The sequence below is a fragment of the Drosophila yakuba genome, chromosome 2R (assembly GCF_016746365.2).
Source record: "Drosophila yakuba strain Tai18E2 chromosome 2R, Prin_Dyak_Tai18E2_2.1, whole genome shotgun sequence".
Classification (NCBI taxonomy): Eukaryota; Metazoa; Arthropoda; class Insecta; order Diptera; family Drosophilidae; genus Drosophila; species Drosophila yakuba.
The window spans coordinates 21156892-21177129 of record NC_052528.2 but is presented as its reverse complement, the minus strand read 5'-3'; the positions used below and the strand labels follow the sequence as shown (position 1 = coordinate 21177129).

General features: G+C 44.6%; 4 protein-coding genes and 1 long non-coding RNA gene across 6 annotated transcripts; 3 read left to right on the top strand and 2 right to left on the bottom strand.

The window, feature by feature from the left end:
- Nucleotides 1-672: 672 nt before the first annotated feature.
- Nucleotides 673-4145, bottom strand: LOC6531688 (sphingosine-1-phosphate lyase). The gene is made up of 6 exons (XM_002092443.3): nt 4019-4145; nt 3567-3731; nt 1979-2640; nt 1475-1923; nt 1270-1416; nt 673-1210 (listed from the first exon to the last, which is right to left on the bottom strand). Exons 2-6 carry the CDS (start codon nt 3718-3720, stop codon nt 985-987), a joined length of 1638 nt encoding a protein of 545 aa, XP_002092479.1. The 5' UTR covers nt 3721-3731; nt 4019-4145; the 3' UTR covers nt 673-984.
- LOC120321210 lies at nt 2638-3673 on the top strand. The gene is made up of 2 exons (XR_005560799.1): nt 2638-3379; nt 3478-3673. It is a non-coding gene; the product is annotated as an uncharacterized LOC120321210 (long non-coding RNA).
- Nucleotides 4146-4178: 33 nt separating the features above from the next.
- Nucleotides 4179-5896, top strand: LOC6531687 (enoyl-CoA hydratase domain-containing protein 3, mitochondrial). The gene is made up of 2 exons (XM_002092442.4): nt 4179-4705; nt 4763-5896. The coding sequence occupies exons 1-2, from the start codon at nt 4227-4229 to the stop codon at nt 5139-5141; spliced, it is 858 nt and encodes a 285-aa protein (XP_002092478.3). The 5' UTR covers nt 4179-4226; the 3' UTR covers nt 5142-5896.
- LOC6531686 (glutathione S-transferase S1) lies at nt 5885-9576 on the bottom strand. The gene is made up of 5 exons (XM_015195998.3): nt 9363-9576; nt 6807-7084; nt 6571-6738; nt 6358-6500; nt 5885-6272 (listed from the first exon to the last, which is right to left on the bottom strand). The coding sequence occupies exons 2-5, from the start codon at nt 7057-7059 to the stop codon at nt 6105-6107; spliced, it is 732 nt and encodes a 243-aa protein (XP_015051484.1). The 5' UTR covers nt 7060-7084; nt 9363-9576; the 3' UTR covers nt 5885-6104.
- Nucleotides 9577-12263: 2687 nt separating this feature from the next.
- LOC6531685 (rho guanine nucleotide exchange factor 25) lies at nt 12264-19695 on the top strand. Of its 2 annotated transcripts, XM_002092440.3 has the most exons (8): nt 12264-12408; nt 14425-15623; nt 17732-17830; nt 17895-18192; nt 18254-18340; nt 18399-18503; nt 18565-18699; nt 18762-19695. In XM_002092440.3, the coding sequence occupies exons 2-8, from the start codon at nt 14791-14793 to the stop codon at nt 19263-19265; spliced, it is 2061 nt and encodes a 686-aa protein (XP_002092476.2). In that variant the 5' UTR covers nt 12264-12408; nt 14425-14790; the 3' UTR covers nt 19266-19695. The 2 variants fall into 2 exon arrangements, with proteins under 2 accessions (XP_002092476.2, XP_015051483.1); XM_015195997.3 differs by lacking the exons at nt 12264-12408; nt 14425-15623; nt 17732-17830 and adding an exon at nt 16457-16787 and having other exon boundaries at nt 17899-18192.
- Nucleotides 19696-20238: the final 543 nt, after the last annotated feature.

Here is a 20238-nt window from a genome sequence, read left to right as displayed (position 1 = left end):
GTTTGCTTGGCCCGGAGTTGGTAGTACAGCCCGGATTTCTGGAGCGCAGGGGCAGGAAGTCCGGAGTTGCGTGGGCGCTTTGTTGGTGCGTCAGGTTTGGAAATTGATGCCAGCAATCGATCGCCACCTTTGTGCGACACTTGTTGCTCACTCTTGGCTATTTATATTTATGTTTATATATATATGCGTTTTCCTTTGAAAAATGACAGCGAACGCGTGTGTCTTGTTAAGATGTGCTTCCCTTTGGAAATAAATGTTTCCGCCATAGAAATGTATTTGAAATAATTTGTGCACGCCATTCGAGACTGCCATAAATTACAAAAAGAGGAAATGGGCGTGTCAGCCGGGCATCCAAGATCAACTAAATTAAAAAACGCCGACGCGTGGCAAAATGTTCGAAAATTGATAGAAATACCAACCCAGATCAGATCGGGCAATACCCACGCAGCAGCAATTATTGCTAATTGCTGAAGGGGCAAAATGTAAACAAAATATAAATTAAATGGTAACAAATCGAGCCATGCTAAACAATTGTGGGACCACAAAGCAATTAAGCCATATGGTTAAGCTATGATTCTATAAAACACACAGAAGTTATTACAATAAAGTTTACAGATTAACAATCATTATCGAATACAAACCATATCTCATTAAATTATTTAGGCACAAAGCAACGCGTAAAACACTTTACTTCAGTAGACAAAAATTGATTAATAATATATTATTTCACTAGCAAGTTACACAGAAAAACACTTCAATAACATGGCTCTTGGAGCGACGAATGTTGACAAATGGGATGAATATAGATCATTTTCGCGTAGAACGACGTTTTGTACCCTCGATTACAGCACTAATTGCAGCCTAATATAAATTGCTTGAGGAAGGTTTAACGACGGGGTGTTTTGGTGGTTTAAATACAGCACAGGAAATGCATTAGCTCCGTGGGGTGGGCGAAGAGTAAGGGGGCATCATTGCTCCAGGTGTCTATTTCTGGCTGGGAGTGTAGTACATGGAGTGCAGGAACAGGCGAGTCACTTCTCCGATCACCGAACGGTCGGGTATGCTCTGGGCCATGCCGTAGAGAGCCATCTTTCCAACGACGGGCTGGCCGGGATCCTTCATGATCTCCGCAACGCAGCTGCGCACATCGGCAATGAATTTATCCGCGACTCCGGGCTGTGTGTGCATGTCCGTCACGCAAAGGTGAATACTTAAAAAGAATTTCACTTATTAGTATGGTTCCGCTAATTTAAAAGTTGAGTCACTTACCCAGATGGGAACTGCAGGGCATTCAGGTTCCAGCCCAGTTTGCACAGCGAGTCCGATAGCCGGAAAATGTCAAACACATTGGAGCCTAGGGCAATCACCGAAGTAGCTGGCTTGCCAAAGATGAAGACGCCATCGATGTCGCGAAGGCTGGAAGAAGAGATTTAAAATTAAATAATTGTTTCATCTAATGTTTAAATAAACCTACCCCCTTTCGATATAACGCGCCGTATCCACAATGCGCTTGGTGGCCTCCAGATAACCGTCATAGCCAAAGCTCATCATGGTAGCCCAGCAAGCGGCGATAATACCTCCAGCACGGGAGCCGTTGACTGTGGGAGAGCCATACACGCCACCAGGCCAATCAGTGGTCACAGTGAACTGATGGTCCTTGTACTTCTTGTCCGAGTAAAGGATCACCGACGATCCCTTCGGTGCGAATCCGTACTTGTGGGTATCAGCGGAGATACTGGTCACACCCTTGACCTCAAAGTCGAAGGGACGCAGCTTGTAGCCGGCGTTGCGGACCAGGGCCACCACAAAGCTGCCCAGGCAGGCGTCCACGTGCACGGGAATGTCGTACTTAACGCCCAGAGCAGCGATCGCTTCGATGTCATCGATGGTTCCATAGGGGAAGTTCGGAGCAGACCCAACCAGCTGATGGAAGTTTAATGATTAGTCTTGGGATATATTTAGCTATGTAAGACCGTACCAGAATCGTGTTCCTATTAATGGCACGCCTAAACTTCTTAATGTCCACCTCGTAGGTCTCCGGATCGACATCCACCGAGCGCACGTGGATATTAAAGTACTGGCCACCCTTGTCGAAGGCCGCGTGGACCGTCTTAGGCACCACGATGTTCGGTCTGGTGATTCCCTTGTGCTCTCTCGCGTAGTCCCTGTACGCCTTCATGGCCATTACAATGGATTCGGTGCCGCCGGTGGTCATGGTTCCACAACTGGATGCGTTTCCATGGAACAGGTTGCAGGCCATGCGCACTACCTCCGCCTCCATTTTGCAGACTCCCGGGAAGAGATCCGCGTGCAAGGGATTGGTGTAGGAGGCCTTGCCGTACACCTCAGTGACGAGCTCCACCAGATCGGGTTTGTAGCCGTAGACTGCGCCAGATACGCGACCATCACGCCAGTTGTAGTGACCGGTCTTCAGGTGCTCATCCACCAGTCGGAGGATCTCCTCCTTGCTGAGTCCCTTCTCGGGCAGGGTTTCCGAGTAGGTGAGGTGGGCGTTGCTCTTCTTGATGTCCGCCTCGAAATCGTTCTTAGCCTTGGTCAATTCAGTCTCCACCTGACGACGCACGGCAGGAATCTTCTTGGCATACTTGAAGAACTGACGCTTGCCACGGATGTAAAGATCTAAAGAAAAAGTAACGAAATTAATACGGATACAGTTAAGATGGATATATTACTTAAAGATAAACCTTTTATTTATCCTTTGTTTTCACCACACTAAAGTCGTTAGAAAGGCAAAAGCTTTATGTTCTTGAGGTAAACAGAACCGAAACAAGGAATCATTATGAAAATAAATTGCAGTCTGATAAACGAATCATGTATGATACCCACTCGATCTTATCGGACATGGCATGCCTTGCTGTAGACGAAACTTTGGACTGGCTTTATGACACTTTATGGGTAAGCTATCCTCGGAACACTTTTCTTTCATCATTCTTCATTGAAAGCATGAGTCATGTTATCGGGGAAACTACCTAATCTCATTAGTTTTGGTACTAAGCATGCTAAACTATGTACTATCTCAATCTTATCAATTTCCTCCATGCTGTTGAACTTTGCATATTGATTGATTTTAAGTTGCCACACACTTTTCAAACATTTAAACTCTAATCTAACCTAATCTTTGGCTAGATTAAATCCAGAACTTCGGGGAGGGCACCCGCCGAGTGCATGGTTTATATAAGCTTTGAGCACAAAGTACACTGTAAAAAGTCTGTCTAAATTAATAAAAAGTTATAAATGTACTTAAGAAATCTTTTTGTATAATACATTTTATAATCGAGTTTTCACAAAAATGGTAAATGAAGAAGTCTAGTGTTTATAAGAATCGCACCCAGCTGATAAGATAGTTTGATGGATTTAGGTAATTGACGTGCCCTGCCCTGCAGCCACGAAATAAAAGAAATCGGCTGACTGCGATGACTTGGCACTAATTTCTATATAACTCCAACCTATCCTCAGATATTATCAGATTAGATACTCCTTGCATATTAAGAAGTAAAACTAAAACTAATCCCTGGGGAGCTATCACATAGATACCACCAACTCACTTTCATCATGGCTGATCACAGTCCAGAGCCAGACGCCTCCCAGGACCGTGGTGGCCGTGATGGTGGCCACCTGCCAGGGCTCCTTGGCGCCGAAGGCCCGGTTGATGCCCTCGGTGACGGGCTTAAGGCAATCGCTGCCGGAGAACGGACGCATCGTGTGGCAAGCTGGAATGTGTGTGCGGAAAAGGAATGGAGTACGCTTTAGTCGAGCTCAGGTCGGGGGATCCGCACTCGCGTGGTTCGAATCGTTAACTGATTGGCGGGGCCGTAAATGTGGGGCGACAAATACAAATCGCTTTGGTCGCTGATAAAGTTCTGCTTTTGTAGTATATAGATTTGCTAAGTACATAAGGTGGCGGGAGCTTCTGGCTGTGTTGTTGTTCTGTCTGACCGCTCAGCTGTGATGCACAAAGAGCCGCAGCGGCTGTTGACACACCTCAGCGGTTACTCACCTGTACAGTGGGACAGCTACAAACCAGAAAAAAGCTTTGAAAAACACGAATAGACAGACATAAACTTTTTAATCGTACAAACTCATTGCGGCTTAGAGTGACCGTTCGCCAACTGTTGCGCGCTGCTATCGCCTTACAGCTGTTACGATAGATGCCCAGCTGTTTGTCCGGCGCATTTACCAACACTGGCCGCGAAATCAAAATAAAAATGTTGCGTATTTTGAACAACTCTGTAAGGATATCGAAATATGCAACAGGTTGCGTGCCACAGGTTCTTCGCTTTGCCAGTAATGGACCCAGTGATTTGGTCCTGGTCAAGGAGCAGAATGGCGTGCGAGAGATAACGCTGAATCACCCAAAGACTCTCAACTCCCTCTCACTGGACATGATGTGTGCCCTTCAAGATGCCCTGCTGAAAGACAAGGACAATGTGGATCTAAGATGCGTGGTCCTGACGGCCCAAGGAAAGATCTGGTCGGCAGGGCACAATCTCAAGGAGCTGCACAATGACCCCAAGATACAGGCTTGTGTGTTTCAGAAGCTAACCGACGTTATCAACGACATCCAGAGGCTACCGGTGCCGGTTTTAGGAAAAGTCAATGGCTATGCGGCTGCTGCAGGCTGTCAACTGGTGGTCTCATGTGACATGGTAGTCTGCACCAAGAACAGCAAGTTCTCCACTCCCGGGTAAGGATAGAAACCCTCTATGGAAGCAGTTATTCATGTTATTATTACTACTTTAAGGGCTGGCGTCGGAGTATTCTGTTCCACACCCGGCGTCGCGGTTGCCCGCATTATGTCGCGTCCAAAATCCGCCTATATGCTAATGACCGGTCTTCCCGTCACCGGTGAAGAAGCCTACATATCGGGAATGGTCACCAAAGCTGTTCCTGCAGAGGAACTTGATAAGGAAATCGAGGAAATCACCAACGCCATCAAGGCCAAAAGTCGGGCCGTCATCTCTCTGGGAAAGGAGTTCTACTACAAGCAGCTGGCCATGTCCCAGGCAGAAGCCTTTACTGCTGCGCAGGAGAAGATGTGCGAGAACTTTCAGCTGGGCGACACCAAAGAGGGCATTGCTAGCTTCTTTGAGAAGCGTCCACCCAACTGGAAGCACAACTAATCGCAACGTACGATGTAAAACTATGAAACAAAACTCGCCATCTGTGCATTTATACTCGTAAGCTTGAAGTGTCCAAAGTGACTTAAAAATTGTTAATATGAAATGGTATTTTTAAAATACATTTTATAAAAATTAAATAAAACGAAATGTCGTGCTTTCAAAAAGTGCTCATTCCTTTTTAGGTGTTACGTTTATTAAAAAGTGTTTTGTGAAAATATTTAAAAAAATACAATTACAAATTTGAATAAATAATATGTATGTAATAATGTAAGTGATTATGTGCATTTGAAATTTGGCAGTAAGAGTCTGTTTTTTAAGAGAAACCGGTTCTATTGATGTGAGTCTTTTTTTTTATGGTTACTTAAGAGGAAACTGGATGAGACGAAGAAAATTCCTGGGGCCGCGATGGCGTGTTATATAAAAAAAAAACAAAATAAAAATTTGTAATTTGTAATTGTGGCTCAGCCTTAGCTGTGGTTGTTTTAAATATTTGTTGAGCTCTTCGTATTGAATTAATTGTAACAGAATACGTCTAAAAGATGAACCGCTCGTAGTTTTTGTATTTGTATAATATAGGTACAGCAAATGTATGCATAGGTGCGCTAAATGTATGTTCTAAAAGTAAGCCAAAATATTATAAACTGTGCAATAAGTATTATCTTTCATCATTTAAGAAGAAGCTAACGAACGGCGATCCGCTGCCGGACCCCAATAGAAATATGTATATAGCGCCATGCAAAGAGAATTATAACCAAGAAATTAAGAACAAATACGATTTGTTCATAGTGATACGTGCTTAACTCCTACGCGTCTATGACCCCGTGCGAAAGTCCGCTGCCCTCTCGGATCCTCCGCAAAAAGGAACAAAATGTGTACAGATGTGGGTGGTGTGCATTTCTGCGGTGCGGGTGTGTCTGAGTGGTGTGCAATGCATTCCCTCCTCCCAAGTCCTGTTCGGGTAACTTAGACCTCGGTGACGGGGCGCTTCTCGATCCAGGCCTTGATCGGTTCCAAAGCGTTGACGGCATCCACGACTCCGCGCAGAGCTGGGTAGGGTTCCAGCAGATCGCGCTTGACCATGTAGTTCATGTAGTCGGTGATGCCTGCGAAGTAGACGTCGGCCCAGGTCAGCTGTGGGTGAAAGAAATCGCGAGATTTTAGTATGGTTCATTCAAAATTAAAGAGTGATGTATGTTCCCATTTGAGGAGCACCAACCTTGCCCAGAGCCAGGTGACCATCGTTGTCCTTGACGGTCTGCTCGAGCTTCTCCAGGTAGAATGGAATGACCTCCGCATTCAGGGTGACCAACTTCTTCTCCTTAATCTCGTCCTCCGGTTCGTACGAGACGACTGCAATTTCTATACATTAAAAATTCCAGAGTTAATCAAGGACACTGAACATGAAACTGAGGCACACATTGTTCGCTACTTAGACGGAAGTCATTGATGGTGTCAACGACAATGTCGATCTGCAGATCCTCCCACGGAGTGGCACCGCACAGGCCGACGGTCTTGGCCAAGAATCGGGCCATCGAGATGCTCTGGTGCACACGCTTGCCGTCCACCTCCAGCACGGGCATCTGTCCCATTGGCATGGCTATTGAATGAAATGGTTTCGATTATGATTAGTCCGTTGACCACTTGACAATGGATTGTGGCACTCACTTGGCTTCAGGGCTGGCCACTCGTCGCGGGTGACGCGCACATCCTCGTACTCCTGGTTGCCGTAGGCGAACAGGTAGCGCAGGGGCTCGGCCAACGCCTTCACGTTGAAGTAGAAGAGCGTGTAGCTGTGCTTGATGGGCTCGGCGGGCTCTGCTGGAGGAGCGGGCTCTCCGCCCTCGACGGCACCCTCGGCTCCCTCGGCGGGTGGTGGCGCCTCTCCCTCGGCTGGTGGTGCTTGTGCTTCATCGGCCATCTCTGCGCTTTCTCAATGCAATTCCCTGAAAAGGAAAATAGAGCAATGTGTGTTAGCAGGATCTTATCAGAGAAGTACCATTGATAACTTGGTATTCTTCATTAATAAATAACAGCAAAAGTTAAAGCCATTAAGTTTTCTTGGCTATCAGAATAGATATATGTACATATAATGGAAACTCCGATATTAGCAGTAAAATAGAAGTTGCAATGTTAAGCATTTCAAGCCATTTCGAAATAGCTTTGATAGTTTTCCAGAACCTTCGTAGTTTTCGTTTACGTTTGCTGGATGATTAAGCCCAGTTAATCAGTCGATAGCCTGGTTTTTATGATAAGGCGAACGCGAACGCGAACACACGTTTCTAGCTCAAGTAGGCCAGAATATGCGTGAGTGATAAGAACAAGTTAGGGTGCCGTATAATTTCCAAGATACAAGATAAGAAGTGCCCAAACACTCTATGATAACTCTTTAGCAGTGTAAACAAATGATATGAAAACCGTTGGGGGTAAGCTCATAGACTCTATATAAAAGCTACTAGTTTTAAAGCCATGTTTGTTCACCAGCTATTTAGTTGACTGTCTTATGAGGTAGTTCTTCAAGAACAATGCAATAAATCAAGCGAAGTCAAGGCAAAAGTTGACAGAAAATATAATTGCCATAAAACTGCACTATATATATGGTAGCTATATACTGAAATGCAAGAGTATTTCCCTATAGAGCCCAGCGGAAGTGCATCGATTGGCGCACAGACAACACACCCACGCATATCAAAGAAAGAGACACCACTCCTCCGCCCGACTGCCCACTTTGGGTCCCCTTATGTTTCTCCGCTGAATCGCAAATCGCGAATCGCAACAGTCAGAATCAATATCTTCTGGGGCGTTGGCGCTGCTGGAGGAACCGGAGGAGCATACAACGCCCCATTTTCCACTGTCGTCGACACTTTTTGCCTGGCTGGAAAAGCGATTCAATGCGCTACATATAGGGTCCATGTAGAGCGTAAACCCGTTTTCGTTCGACTTGGCTGAGGAATCATGGTGTCTCTGCCTTTGCCATGATTTTGGCAGGGCGCCCAGTCAGTCACCAAGACTTCGGAACACCCCCCTCACCAACCCCATCCCCTTTTCGTTACTTTTCGTAATGGCCAATTGGCCGCCTCTTCCGCTGCAATTTTCGCTTTCGGAGAGTCTCAAATTGCAACAATCGATTCGACTTTTCGGCGTTATCTTCTGTTTTCACCGTAGTGCTCTCCCTTTTTTTTTAATTTGCTTTTGCTGGCACTTGTTGCCATGACAGCTTCAATTGAATTTAATTTGGTCTGTCTCGGTGTTTCGGTGTCATGATTTAATTAAATTTCGATTTTCTGATCTATTTTGGCTCTTTGATCTGGCACTTGGGCACTAAAATCGAGGCAAACGGTTTCACTGTAATCGTGGGAAAAGGTTAGAAAAGATAATGACGCCACGATTATCCAATCCATGGGAATGGGAATGCGAAAGGGAAAGGGAAAGGGCAGGGATCACAGCGGGGGTCAAGGACCCAAAAAGGGGCACACAAAGTGCGTCAATGGGCACCGAAGCGATTCACGTGCACCCGGCCCATATGGGCAATATTTTGCAGATGAACTGGCCGATCGGGGGGTTATCACTGGAATACGAAAGTCTGGGACCCCTAGCCCACAGGCATACACTCCATTATCAGCTCAAATACATAACTGATTGTTTGTTTGATGCTAAATAATTATTTTCTTCGATTTCAATTATTCCTTTGCGAAGAGGTATTAATGGGGAGTTATGTTATGTAAGGCTGCGTTTGGATAAGATCCCGAATATGCACCGCACTCAAGTTGGTTCCGGTTCGAGTACCTCACGCTTCGAAATACGTTCACGCACTCCACAGTCGACGGAGGTGCTATGGTCGTTTCTATATTTCAATTCCGATCTGATCGGCTCTGAAGAGGCAGAAGAAGAGGGCTTCTAGTTGATCGGTTAACGTCGTTGTCCTTCACATATTTGCTTGCGAGCGGGGCGAGAAATCCGCGCGAACTGCGATTCTGCGAAACGAGTTCAAAACTTTTCGATTTCGAATCGATTGACCCAAAAATCAAATCCAAATCAATCGAAGCCAAAAAACCACCATTGTGTGTAATTTTAGAATTTTAGAAACGATTCGAGACGAACAGCATTCGGCATCGAAGTTCGCAAAAGTGTTTTCCACTTTTTGGCAAGGGTAAAACTTGGTGCGTAATTACATCACTAAGGTGCTACGAAATGAGGTGCTGTTCCAGGGATTCCTTGGCTTACCTCAACAAAGAATACTAAATCAGCTGGACACTGGGGCTCTCGGGTCTTCAACTCGCCAATAAGCGTTCGCTTAAATCGTGGGTGTAGGAAAAGCGTTCGGTTTGGATGACTCGCACTCTCTTTCCGTTACTCTCTACGCTCACTCTCTCTCTCCAGCCAATGGGAAGCTTTCACTGAACCGATCGCCACGACGACTGCACTGCAACTGACTTTCTTCTGCCAGCGACGCTGCTTATATACGCTTGCCGCTCTCCCCAAACAGACGCTCTCCCCAAACAGACGCTCTCTTCTGAGCTTGTGGCGCTTGACTGTGTGTGTAAGCCGGCCGGTGAACTGGAAAGAGACAGCGATTTAGTTTTTAGTATGACTCTCTCTCTCTCTCTCTCGTTCTAGTTCTAGTGGGCGTTGAAAAGAAAACGCAGTTATTGAATTAGTTAACATATTTAAGCAGGTTTCCAGTTCTTCTTCCTACCGTCTTTTCTTGGATGGAATGCAATATTCCAATAAGCTCGGCTTCCTAATTTGGCAATTACCTTTCATCCACAACATGCAGCTCTCAGTTCCTGAAATCTCTCAATCTGCACATAGATCTCTTTGGGAGAGGTTCTCAGCTCAGAAATAAACCAATTATAGTAGCAAAAAAAGGCAGTAAATATTTGTTTGTGCTTTTAGTGGATGAAGCTTGTTTACTGCCCACTTAAAAGATAGTTTAAAGAACGAAAACTAAATAAAGCTTTTGCGAGACGAAGCGAAAACATTTATACTATTCGTAGCTAAAACACATTTCTATGGCCAATTGCTTTTGCATAATTACATCTTACTCTTATTTTCATTAGGTTTATCCTACCATACTCCCACATTCGCAGGAATTTCCGGCGCATAAGTTCGTAATTAAAGTAATTATGTTAGCACTAACTGATTGTGGGAAATCGGCAATTAAAGCAGCCAGGAAATTTGAAACGCCCAATATGGACTTTGCTTAGTTCGATCCCGACTGTCGGTGCCTGGCGACGAAATTCGAGTGCATCTAAGATGTTTACTTATGTGGGAAGCATCAGGTTCACTTCGCAGGGTTGTCTGCTATCGCAAAAATTGTTAACGCTTATCAATTTAAACAAATTATATTGAAACTGGAGAATTAAAAGAGTTTTGATTTTAATAAACAGGGTGGTATGTCATTATATTCTTAAACAGCTTAAGAAGTAGTTATCAAGTCATTTCAAATTATAAACATTGGTTTATACAGTACAATAAAATAAAACTTATTTATTTAAACTTATTTTATGCAGTTGAACTTTTAGAATATAAACGTTTGAATGACAAATTAAACTTGTAACGTACATGTTCGAAATTATTAGTCTGGCAACTCCAAATGTGGTTGTGAAACGGAATATTGAATAGGCTGGTAAGGAACCGCACTAAATTAGGTTGTGTGCTCGGCTAGCAATTGGTGGATCGAATTGCGGCGAATTCGGTATGGTCAACTTAAGTTTTGAAAAAACTGGTGCGATAATTAAGATACAGTACAAAATATAGTTAAGCTATCTAAAATGCTGGTACCATAAATTAAATTAAAAAGACACTTACACCTTAGTAAAGTTATAAAACAGCTCCTTACTCATATCTTATCATTGGCTTATAATGACTGTGCTGTTTACCCAGCACTCATAATAATCTGCTTTATAATTGAAATGATCAAAAAACTTGATTAAAAGTGTTATTCACTGAGAATCGATGGGACTCCCACAATTTGCAGATTGTACCTACACAATCTTCGGTTCTACCCAAATAACTGCCATAAAACGCAATCGAATTCAGCAGTTTTTCGCAACCATGGGACTCCCACAGCTGGAAGAGAAGCATTCCATGCGATTTGGCCACTATTTGTGTGTTTTTGTGTTAACTGGGCGGCGTACGTTCGAAAATGTGCAAAGATAAGCAAATCGGTGAGCAAGTATGAAAACAGCAAAGCCCCCCCAAGAAAACCGAGCCCAGAAATCGCGGAGAATTACGCCAAAATCCACAGAAAATGACAGATTTGTGGCCTTTAATGCGACGGCGTGTATTTAGCTCTTCGTTTTGCGTTGGCGGTTTCGAGTAGACCTCGATTGATAAGATATGACAATCGTTCGCGATAAGACAGACATTTCAAACACGCTGACGACTGCATAATCGAGTGAAACCGTTGAAAGACATATGACAAATCACAGTGAACTCACCGGAAAAACTCCAAACTCCAATGGGGCATGAAAAGTACGCTCGCTCGCCAGTCAGGGAAATTTTCGATTCGTTTTCGATTTTGAAGTAGGACTGCCAGAATGCCAGACTGCCTGGTTGTGTGCGAATTTTCTCCGCATTCCTTTTCGTTTCTTTCTTGGCGAAGACCAATAAGTTTAATGCACAGACAAAAATTTAACATATTAAGCTAAAAAATAATTAGATATAGAATTTTAAGCAAGGTGCTAAGACTTCACTTAGTCTGCAAAACATTAAAAAGTTTATTAGTATATGGCCATGAGCATGGCTGCAATTAAATAAAATTATTTGCTGTGTGGCCTGCACTAATTAAGAATTTATGCCGCCTGCAATTGCACTCCAGAAGTAAGTAAAAAAGCAGAAAAAAGCGAGGAATGAGCGGCGGAATTATGACAATAATTTGCTGTGGAAAATGCGACACAGAACGGAACCGTTGAGTCGGCGAGAGCAATCTAAATAAGAAATAATAAAAAAGCGAGCGCATAAAAAAATTATAACTAACACTCGGCGGGCGAACAGTTAAAACCAGACGGGTGGGAGCGGGAGCGGGAGCGGGAGCGGGAAAAGATATAGAAAGAGAGAGGCGGAGAGATCGGGAGAGGCGATAATTCTCAATTCGCACTTGCTGCACTGCCAATTCCACCTTCAGTGCGAATTCAAATGCGCAGGTGAGCGAACGTTGCGCGAGTCGGTCAGTCCAATTGGGCGATCGCTTCAAGCCCACATTGCGTATACGCAGCGTGAGCCGTGACCTTAAAGCGACTCAAAAGACCGATAAATAGCGAACAATGTAAGCGCCGAAATATTGGCAAGTGAACTCAAATGGCAGCTAGTGAGGAAATCAAACACGAAACGTCTGCACGCGCTTACAAAGCTGTCTCATTAACACGTGCCCACAAATTATGAACTGTGCCAAAACCTGAAAATCAAACTCTAATTTTAATTGTGTAAATAAACGAAAAAAATTGTCACTTTTCGCCCGAATCAGTGTGCTGTGCTGGCTGTAAAGCTGTTTTGCTTCAAACTCGTACTGAGTCGTGTCGGTAACGAGCGGTTTTCCCCACTTTAAGCCATTAAAGCATTCTGTGTGCCTTTATCTTTGTAATCAGCTGACTAAACACACAAACTCTGTTTTGTTAGCTGACTTCGCTGATGGGCGAAAATCGTATCATCCAAAATGTGCCTTAATTCAAGGCTTCCAGCTATCTATTTGCTAGCCATTCTACCATAAAATCGATTTGAGTAACGTAGTTTGATATGAATGCCGTTTATGATTGCCATAAAAATGCCTAGAAGTGGCTTTAAAACCCATTCAAATACTGCAAACGGTGATAAGGAGTGGGGAATGGGTAAAGATAGCAGGGTGAATCAGAATATGATCGACAGAAAATTTCCCGATCGTTTATAAGGAAAAAGTAGTGTTGATCCCCCAACTGAAAAAGTATTAGGAACACCTCCATGTAGAGATTGTTGTACAAGTGTAGCACCTAAGCAATATACCCTTCGTTGCACTGGGGGTAAAAGGTAGCCAAAGTCAAACACAATGGAACTGAACTTGCATGTGACGACGCTAAATGCCCAATTAGGCGGCTATAACCAGTTTGCGATCTATTAATAACGATTGAAAAATCCCCCCGAAGACACTCGAAGTTTCATAAGCAAATTAATCCTTTATCGGTGCCTATACACTAATAAATGAAATAACAAAATAATGCCAAAAAGCATTCGGTGAATCACTTTAGATAACACGGGTGCTTTTTGTAGTTTAGGGCAAAACCCTGTAGGTGGAACTGCACTTGCGATTGCAGCAATAAAACAGTTTTATAACTTCTACACAAATATTGGGCCACCGATAAGATATGGATTTGTGCGTATATCTGCGAGAGTTATAGTATTTTGTATTAGAACTTATCTAACTGGGGCATACAAGCGATATTTGGTGATTTCTGGCATCCGTTTGATAAGAGTGGATGCAATGAAATTTATCCCAATATGAGTTATATTGAATGAATTGTTTCAACTTGTTCTTAGATATTATCACTGCTTTTTATACGTCTGCATATCTAACATCGTAGGTCTGTTGAAATGGAGACATGCAAATGAGGAGCTATTCCGGAATCGAAGTGCTGCATTTGTGCGACTTTTTCTACTTTCTTTTGTTCGGGGGAACTTCGTACTTCCTCCTCTATCAAGCCGTTCACTCTTTATTTGCTTTTTGTTGTGCCTCATTTGCGGTTTCGAGTGCTTTGTACTTGTTTTTTTTTATATTAGTAGTTTTGTGTAGTTTTTTTGCTCAAATAAAAAGCAGCAGAAAGAGCAAACCAAACGTCACACTTAATTAACTACACACAGAGTGCCTCCCTTTCCCGCTTGACTGCTCTCTCTTTCTCTCGTTGTCACGAACCTCCGACAACTTGACGTCATTTGTCACAAAAATAAATCTTTCGTATCTCGCAGATAAATTCTATGCCAAAATTTAAGCATCTTATCTGTGCAGATATTTCAATTATAAAAAAATCATGTTATTTACTTTGGTTTTTAATTAAATATATTTACACAGAGAAGAAGTTGTTTCAAATTTCTTAATTGTTTTTAAAATCCGTTAAATTTGTGATTGCTTCCTATGCTAGCGTTGTGTTCAGGGTTACTCTCCGGATTTCCTAGTCGCCAATGATTAAGTCCCTTGTTCATATTTGCATTCGCAATACGTCGGCACTTATTCCCCTACATGTCTAATTAGTTGTACACTCGTTATTTATAAGGCTTTGACGATAAATCGCTTTAATTATAAATTTCTGTTTCGCAGCGCAATAAAGTGACGAAAAAGTATCAGAAGTCAGGCTAAAAAGCGCAACAGTTGACGCCAACACAAACAGAAAGATACGAGTACGTGTTTCAACGCCAAAAAAAAAAAAGGTTAAAACAAACACATTGAGTATACGGCATAAGATAAACATTATATACACTTGGTGCTGACAAAAACCAAAAGTAAATAGCTGGGCGTAAACAATTAATTCAACTGGAGCGGCGTGGAGCACTGAGAACCCAAACTCGCTCGGCGACAATGTCGCAGTGAGAACTCCAAGACAGAGAGAGAGAGAGAGAAAGCGATTCCCAGAAGGTGAGCCCCAACCCATTGATAAGGCTTATCGCAAGACCACCCCCACGAAAAATGGCGGACGACGATCTCAGTCCGCTGCCCTTCCGCCGGGAGCGCAATCTCAGCAACCGCAACTTCAACAAGCGCAACTCGCGCCGCCGGATCAGCCACCAGGCGGCGGAGCAGGAGCGGCATAGCAGCACGCTCGTCAGTAGCAATCTGGAGTGCCACGACGTCGCACGGCCCGCCAGTTGCGCCAGTTCCGTGAGCAGCAGCTCCAGCTTGATTCAGCTCTCGTACTCCGTGAATTCCGATACGCAAAGTGCCTTCCGTCGCCGCTCGCTGCTCAAGATGCACGAGGCGGAGAACGCTGGTGGCTTGGGCATGTCGTCCACACCGGAGTCTCCCATGTCGCCCCAAAGCCCAGATCCCGCCCTGCTGGATGTGCGACAGAAGGTGCACCGCTTCGAAGCGTTCAAGACAAACATTTGCTTCACGAAGCAGGAGCGGCACAGTCTCAAATTGCTGGAGAACCGTCGTCATCCATCGTTCGAGGATCAATCAGGGGATCATCACACGCCACCAGCCACGCCCCCGCGTCGCATACGCCTCCCGGGGCTGGGCAGCACACGCAGCAGTCGCAGCAGCAGCAGCATACCCAGTATCCAAGGTGGCATCCATGAGGTGCGCTCCGAGGACGAGGTGGATCAGATATCCGACTTTGAAACGGATACCCATGCCGCCGCTGAGGAATACTCAATTGTGGATACCGTTTCGGAGGTCGTACCCAGTGCGGAGGTGGACGATTCAAAGGTCAACCAGCAGCAGGTGCAGCGATCCATTAGCGCAGATCAGTCCAAGGAAGCGCCCACATTGCCGCTAAAAATGCGCAACGATTTCCCCAGGTAAGTAAATAGATAACGATAAGCCTTATCAGTGCGGGTGGCTTTATGAAAACTTTAGATTGCGCACAACTAACGGGTGCAGCAGTGTTATATCGCTAATTGTTTTGGAAATACTTTGCACGGGTGCGTTATGGAAAAAGTTCTCCAGAAAGGAAACTGGCTCAAATGTTTTAATGTGGCAGCTATAAATTATATAGTGGTATATTAGATAAATACTTGGAAACTGGAAGCCTGTGATCTATAGTTTTTTTTTATTTGAAAGTAAAAGCAATTACTCTTCTTAACAACTCTGGTTTTCTTAGCTAGATTTATGATGTATAATAAACATCACAGTTTTAAATCAAACAGTTTTGTTTATGTGTTTTTATAGACTTTACTTAAAGTTGCTTCCATGTATTTCTATAGACTTTACTTAAAGTTGCTTCCATGTATTTCTATAGACTTTACTTAAAGTTGCTTTCTCCGAGTAAAATAGCTACAACTGAACGTTTTATCATCTATTGATTAGGTAAACGAACGATAATATAAATTGTTAGCCAGCAGTTATAAATTGTACGATACTTTAATGACAGGATACCTATAGATACTAATCCACAGCTACGACACAGTTGGCCTTCCTCCAATCTCGACCAACTAGACTTCGCGGTCGTTCAGCTTCCTTTTCGGTGTCAAAATCAAATTATGCGAGTTTGCCCATAAAAAAAGTGAACTTTATACAGCAATCGCACCGTCGCAACTTAGTTGGCAAAGTGTTAATTGAATTTTGGAGCACTTTTCGGCGACCGGTTCGTCAGTGAAACTGCCAAAAAAAAATTAAACTCACAAACGGTGGATAGACAGCTGCCAAGCTGAGCAGGCATTTCGTAGACTATTCTAGTTTTGAGAACTATGCCAAAAATCGTAAAATGAATCCCTGGGAGCCGGGCGCCTTGAAGCAGTTCCACCTCGATCATGGCTGAGCCCAAGAAGGACGGGGAGAGTAGCTATTCGCAGTCGGATCCCGGTCTAGATCCCGAGCGCCAAAGCTCCGAGGAGGTTCTGCAGGAGCGCGAGCAACGCACCATAGTTTATGAGGCGCCCGTTGGAGTGTCCACGGGCACGGACACCCGTGATGATCCGTTTCCGCCGCGTAAAAAGAAAAAGAAGGTGCCACCAGAAGTGCCGGCTAGGAGACGCGTGGATGGCTATGACACCCAAACGGATGCCGGAAGTGCCGGGAGTGCGGTCAGTGCACCCAAATCGCAGCGCTCCGTGAGATCAGCCAGCACTGGGCCGCGCTCCAGTTCACGATCCTCTCGCAGGGAAGTGAGATTGCTGCGCACACGTTCCCTAGATCGCGACAGCATCTCCTCCTATGATGATGAGCTGGTAAAGGAATCTTACAACTATCAACCCAAAGGGGCGCAGAGGCATATAGACTATGACACGGCCGAAGTTCTGAGGGAGGGCAGATCGGAGGAGGACAAGGACGTCGACGTTGACGTGGACGTGGCTCGTCCCGCACGCAGCTCCTCCTTCCACTGGCGCATCTCGAGCACTTCCCTTAATGTGGAGGATATGGATGGGGTCCTGGCCGGGGTTTGTACCATTCTAACTCCAAATCGCACGGACTAACTGCCAACTTTGCAAAGTCCTTTTCCAGATGACCGGCTTCATTGTGACCGCACTGGCCATGGGTCTGCTAATAATGATCTCCTGGTTCATTATCTCGCAAATTGACTTCATTCTGATAGTGGTCACCTGGATTGCCAAGTCGCTGGAGGAGTCCATGTTGATCTTTGGTGAACCCAATAAAGTTCACACAGACGCCAGTCGTCATTCCCACGAGCCACCGGACTGAAGTCCCCGAAAATTGGGCTCTGTGACTCATGAGCAAACACGTATGCTCTGTTATCTATTATCTAGGCCTGTTTTTAGCTGCTTAAAGGTTGCCACTGGTCTTATCACTAGAGCTCCTACCACTGACTCACCCGATGTCTCCGGGGGGTTTATCTAAACTGCTATCACTGCTGCACTTGTTTTTGCTGCTGTCTGTGGGGTTAATGTCATTAAGCTGCAGATAGCAAGTGTTTTTATTAACCAGAATCACAATCCCTCTACTATCACAGAAACTATCGTTCTACGCCGAGGCGAAAGACTGAAATCATTGGGACCACCAACGAGCATGTGGTGGGCAAGTTTCACTCGGTCTACCAACCTAGAGATGAGTGAGTATTCCCTAATATTCTCTAATAATATATTATATATTATATTGTTAATTTTTTGTGGCAGGGAGGAGGAGGTTGAGATCGAGCTGCGCGATAAGAGCGACAAGTGCGTGCATCCCATTCTGGAGGAGCTGATCAAGACGGAGGAGGCCTACGTGAACAACCTGTACACGGGCATCGAGAACTACGGCAACATCTTCCAGCGCAAGGATCTTCCCCTGGGACTCCGGGGTAAGAAGTACGATCTGTTTGGAAACATCGAGCAGATCGCCGAGTTCCATCGCGATGAGTTCCTACCCATGCTGCAGCGCAACAGACGCGATCTGAAGCGTTTGTTCGACGAGTTCCTGCACTTTCTAGATGTGAGTTTCTTGAATATATATTATAATACATTAATACTGACCTCGAGGTATTGATCTTTAGCATAACTGCTTTTATGGATATGTCATCTTCACCATGAACAAGCAAAAATCCCTCAAGCTGTGCGATCTCTACAAGAACTACTTCACTGTAAGTCAAGTCTCGTCAATTTCAATTAATATAATTAATAATAATTTTAATTTCTTAGAGTATCCGCCTGGAACGCGATGACAAGTTGGGCATAAATAGTTTCCTGGTTCAGCCCATTCAGCGCATGGCACGCTATCCTTTGCTGCTCACGCAGTTCATTAATGTGAGTAGTGCCAAATGTATCATTTAAATAGTTAACTAACCTTTATCCCAACTATTCACAGACCTTCTTCAAGAACCGTGACATAGTGATGAAGCCACTGATCGAGTCCTGTTGTCGCCTGGAGAAGCGCCTGCGTTCCCTGCTGACAACCACCAATGAATCGGAGATCATCAACGACATTGTGGATTGCCATGAGGTAGATATTACCTATAGGGCTTACCTCATTCGACTTTTCTAACTAACCCACTCCACTCGCAGTTCAACGTCTACTATCAGGGCAAATTCCGGAAGGTGAACGAGTTCCAGGTGCTCGATCTCAAGCTGAAGCGCAGCTATCGCTCCAAGGTCTTCATATTCGACAAGTGCATCATCTACACGGAGATCAAGGGCAAGAACCTGCTCTTCCACGGTCGTTATCCCTGCGAGCACATCGGCATCTCGGCCAAGACCAAATCCTTTACGCTCTACTACGAGCGCAGGAAGCAGCAGGAATGCGAATTCTCCGCGGATCCCATACAGATTGCTGCCTGGCTGGACCTGATCCGCGATATGATCAATAACTATGCCAACGAGGAGCGCCAGAAGCTGCAGGAGCGCTACTCCCGCGAGAATGACCACCTGCATCGCAAGGCACCCAGTTTCTCGCTGTACCGCGACTCCAATCGCTTTAGCTCGGATAGTGGCATCGGTAACATCTGGTCAATGCCAAAGCCCGACGAGGAGACGACCAGCAACAGGACCACTTGGTATGGCGCCTTGTAGTGGAGTGGAACCAACATCACGCATGCAGAGCATCTGTGCCCGGTTACCGGAAATCGGGAGTTCCGGATCGATCCCATCCTCATAAGGAACCCAATCCCATTCCAACTGCAGCTGCCTGGGGCGGCCAATTGTCGAGGGCCACTGAGCCAAGTCAATATTCGAAATTGTTTCAAATTCCTGCTCATTGTCTTTGGCACATGGAGTCGAAAGTCTTTCGATTTGAATGCTAAGTAACCAAATATTGAACTATAAGTGTAGCTGGTTAATTCAGTTGTATATATTCCTGTATTATTGTTGTCAAAAAGCGCAATTCGTTGAACGTTTTCTTGTGCCTAGCTTGATAAGCTATTTTTGTTATTCGTAGTTTTGGACTAATTAATAAAAGGTTAAATAAAATGGAGAGATAAATAAATCGAGAATAATTATAAAATTGCTTTATTGAATCATAAAGGTATAGATACTTTTGCGGAAATTAGTCACATTAAAGAGCAACACACCTTCACTTTGATGTAACCAGTGATTCGGGTATTATTTTTATCACAATTTCCCACTGCTTCTAATTAGGGAAATATTTGTGTACCATATTTAAGAAATAACCAACACTTCCTTCCACTTTCCGCCAGCGAAATCACACGCTTCACAGACGTCAAAACAAATGAATCTATCATGGAAAGGTCGCACGCCATCGGCGTTGTCGTTGTCATGAGAAGCAGACGTGAGCCAGCTGTTACGGATTCCCAGCCCCACATCCCCCAGATCCCCCAGATCCCCGAGAGATCTCCGCTCTGCAGCCAGCCAACGATCCATACAATTCATACAATCCACCTCACTCTTAATACTGTTAATGATACGACACGCAATACTCAAAACGGCGAAACAACTTGTTTCTGACTGCCACTTGCAGTCGCCTGTGACATCACTGAGAAAATGTATAAAAATAAACAAATGGCGCATATAAATAAATATAGGCAAT

Excerpts from the sequence above, each read along its gene's own strand:
- LOC6531687 (XM_002092442.4), top strand. The coding sequence starts at position 4,227 with ATGTTGCGTATTTTGAACAACTCTGTAAGGATATCGAAATATGCAACA. Across the intron at positions 4,706-4,762 it reads AGCAAGTTCTCCACTCCCGG|GGCTGGCGTCGGAGTATTCT; the intron begins GTAAGGATAGAA and ends TACTACTTTAAG.
- LOC6531686 (XM_015195998.3), bottom strand. The coding sequence starts at position 7,059 with ATGGCCGATGAAGCACAAGCACCACCAGCCGAGGGAGAGGCGCCACCA. Across the intron at positions 6,739-6,806 it reads GTGGCCAGCCCTGAAGCCAA|CCATGCCAATGGGACAGATG; the intron begins GTGAGTGCCACA and ends TTCATTCAATAG. Across the intron at positions 6,273-6,357 it reads GTCACCTGGCTCTGGGCAAG|CTGACCTGGGCCGACGTCTA; the intron begins GTTGGTGCTCCT and ends TTTCACCCACAG.
- LOC6531685 (XM_002092440.3), top strand. The coding sequence starts at position 14,791 with ATGGCGGACGACGATCTCAGTCCGCTGCCCTTCCGCCGGGAGCGCAAT. Across the intron at positions 15,624-17,731 it reads ATGCGCAACGATTTCCCCAG|AAACTATCGTTCTACGCCGA; the intron begins GTAAGTAAATAG and ends CTACTATCACAG. Across the intron at positions 18,700-18,761 it reads ACATTGTGGATTGCCATGAG|TTCAACGTCTACTATCAGGG; the intron begins GTAGATATTACC and ends CTCCACTCGCAG.
- LOC6531688 (XM_002092443.3), bottom strand. The coding sequence starts at position 3,720 with ATGCGTCCGTTCTCCGGCAGCGATTGCCTTAAGCCCGTCACCGAGGGC. Across the intron at positions 1,924-1,978 it reads TTAATAGGAACACGATTCTG|CTGGTTGGGTCTGCTCCGAA; the intron begins GTACGGTCTTAC and ends AACTTCCATCAG. Across the intron at positions 1,211-1,269 it reads GCCCTGCAGTTCCCATCTGG|TATTCACCTTTGCGTGACGG; the intron begins GTAAGTGACTCA and ends ATTCTTTTTAAG.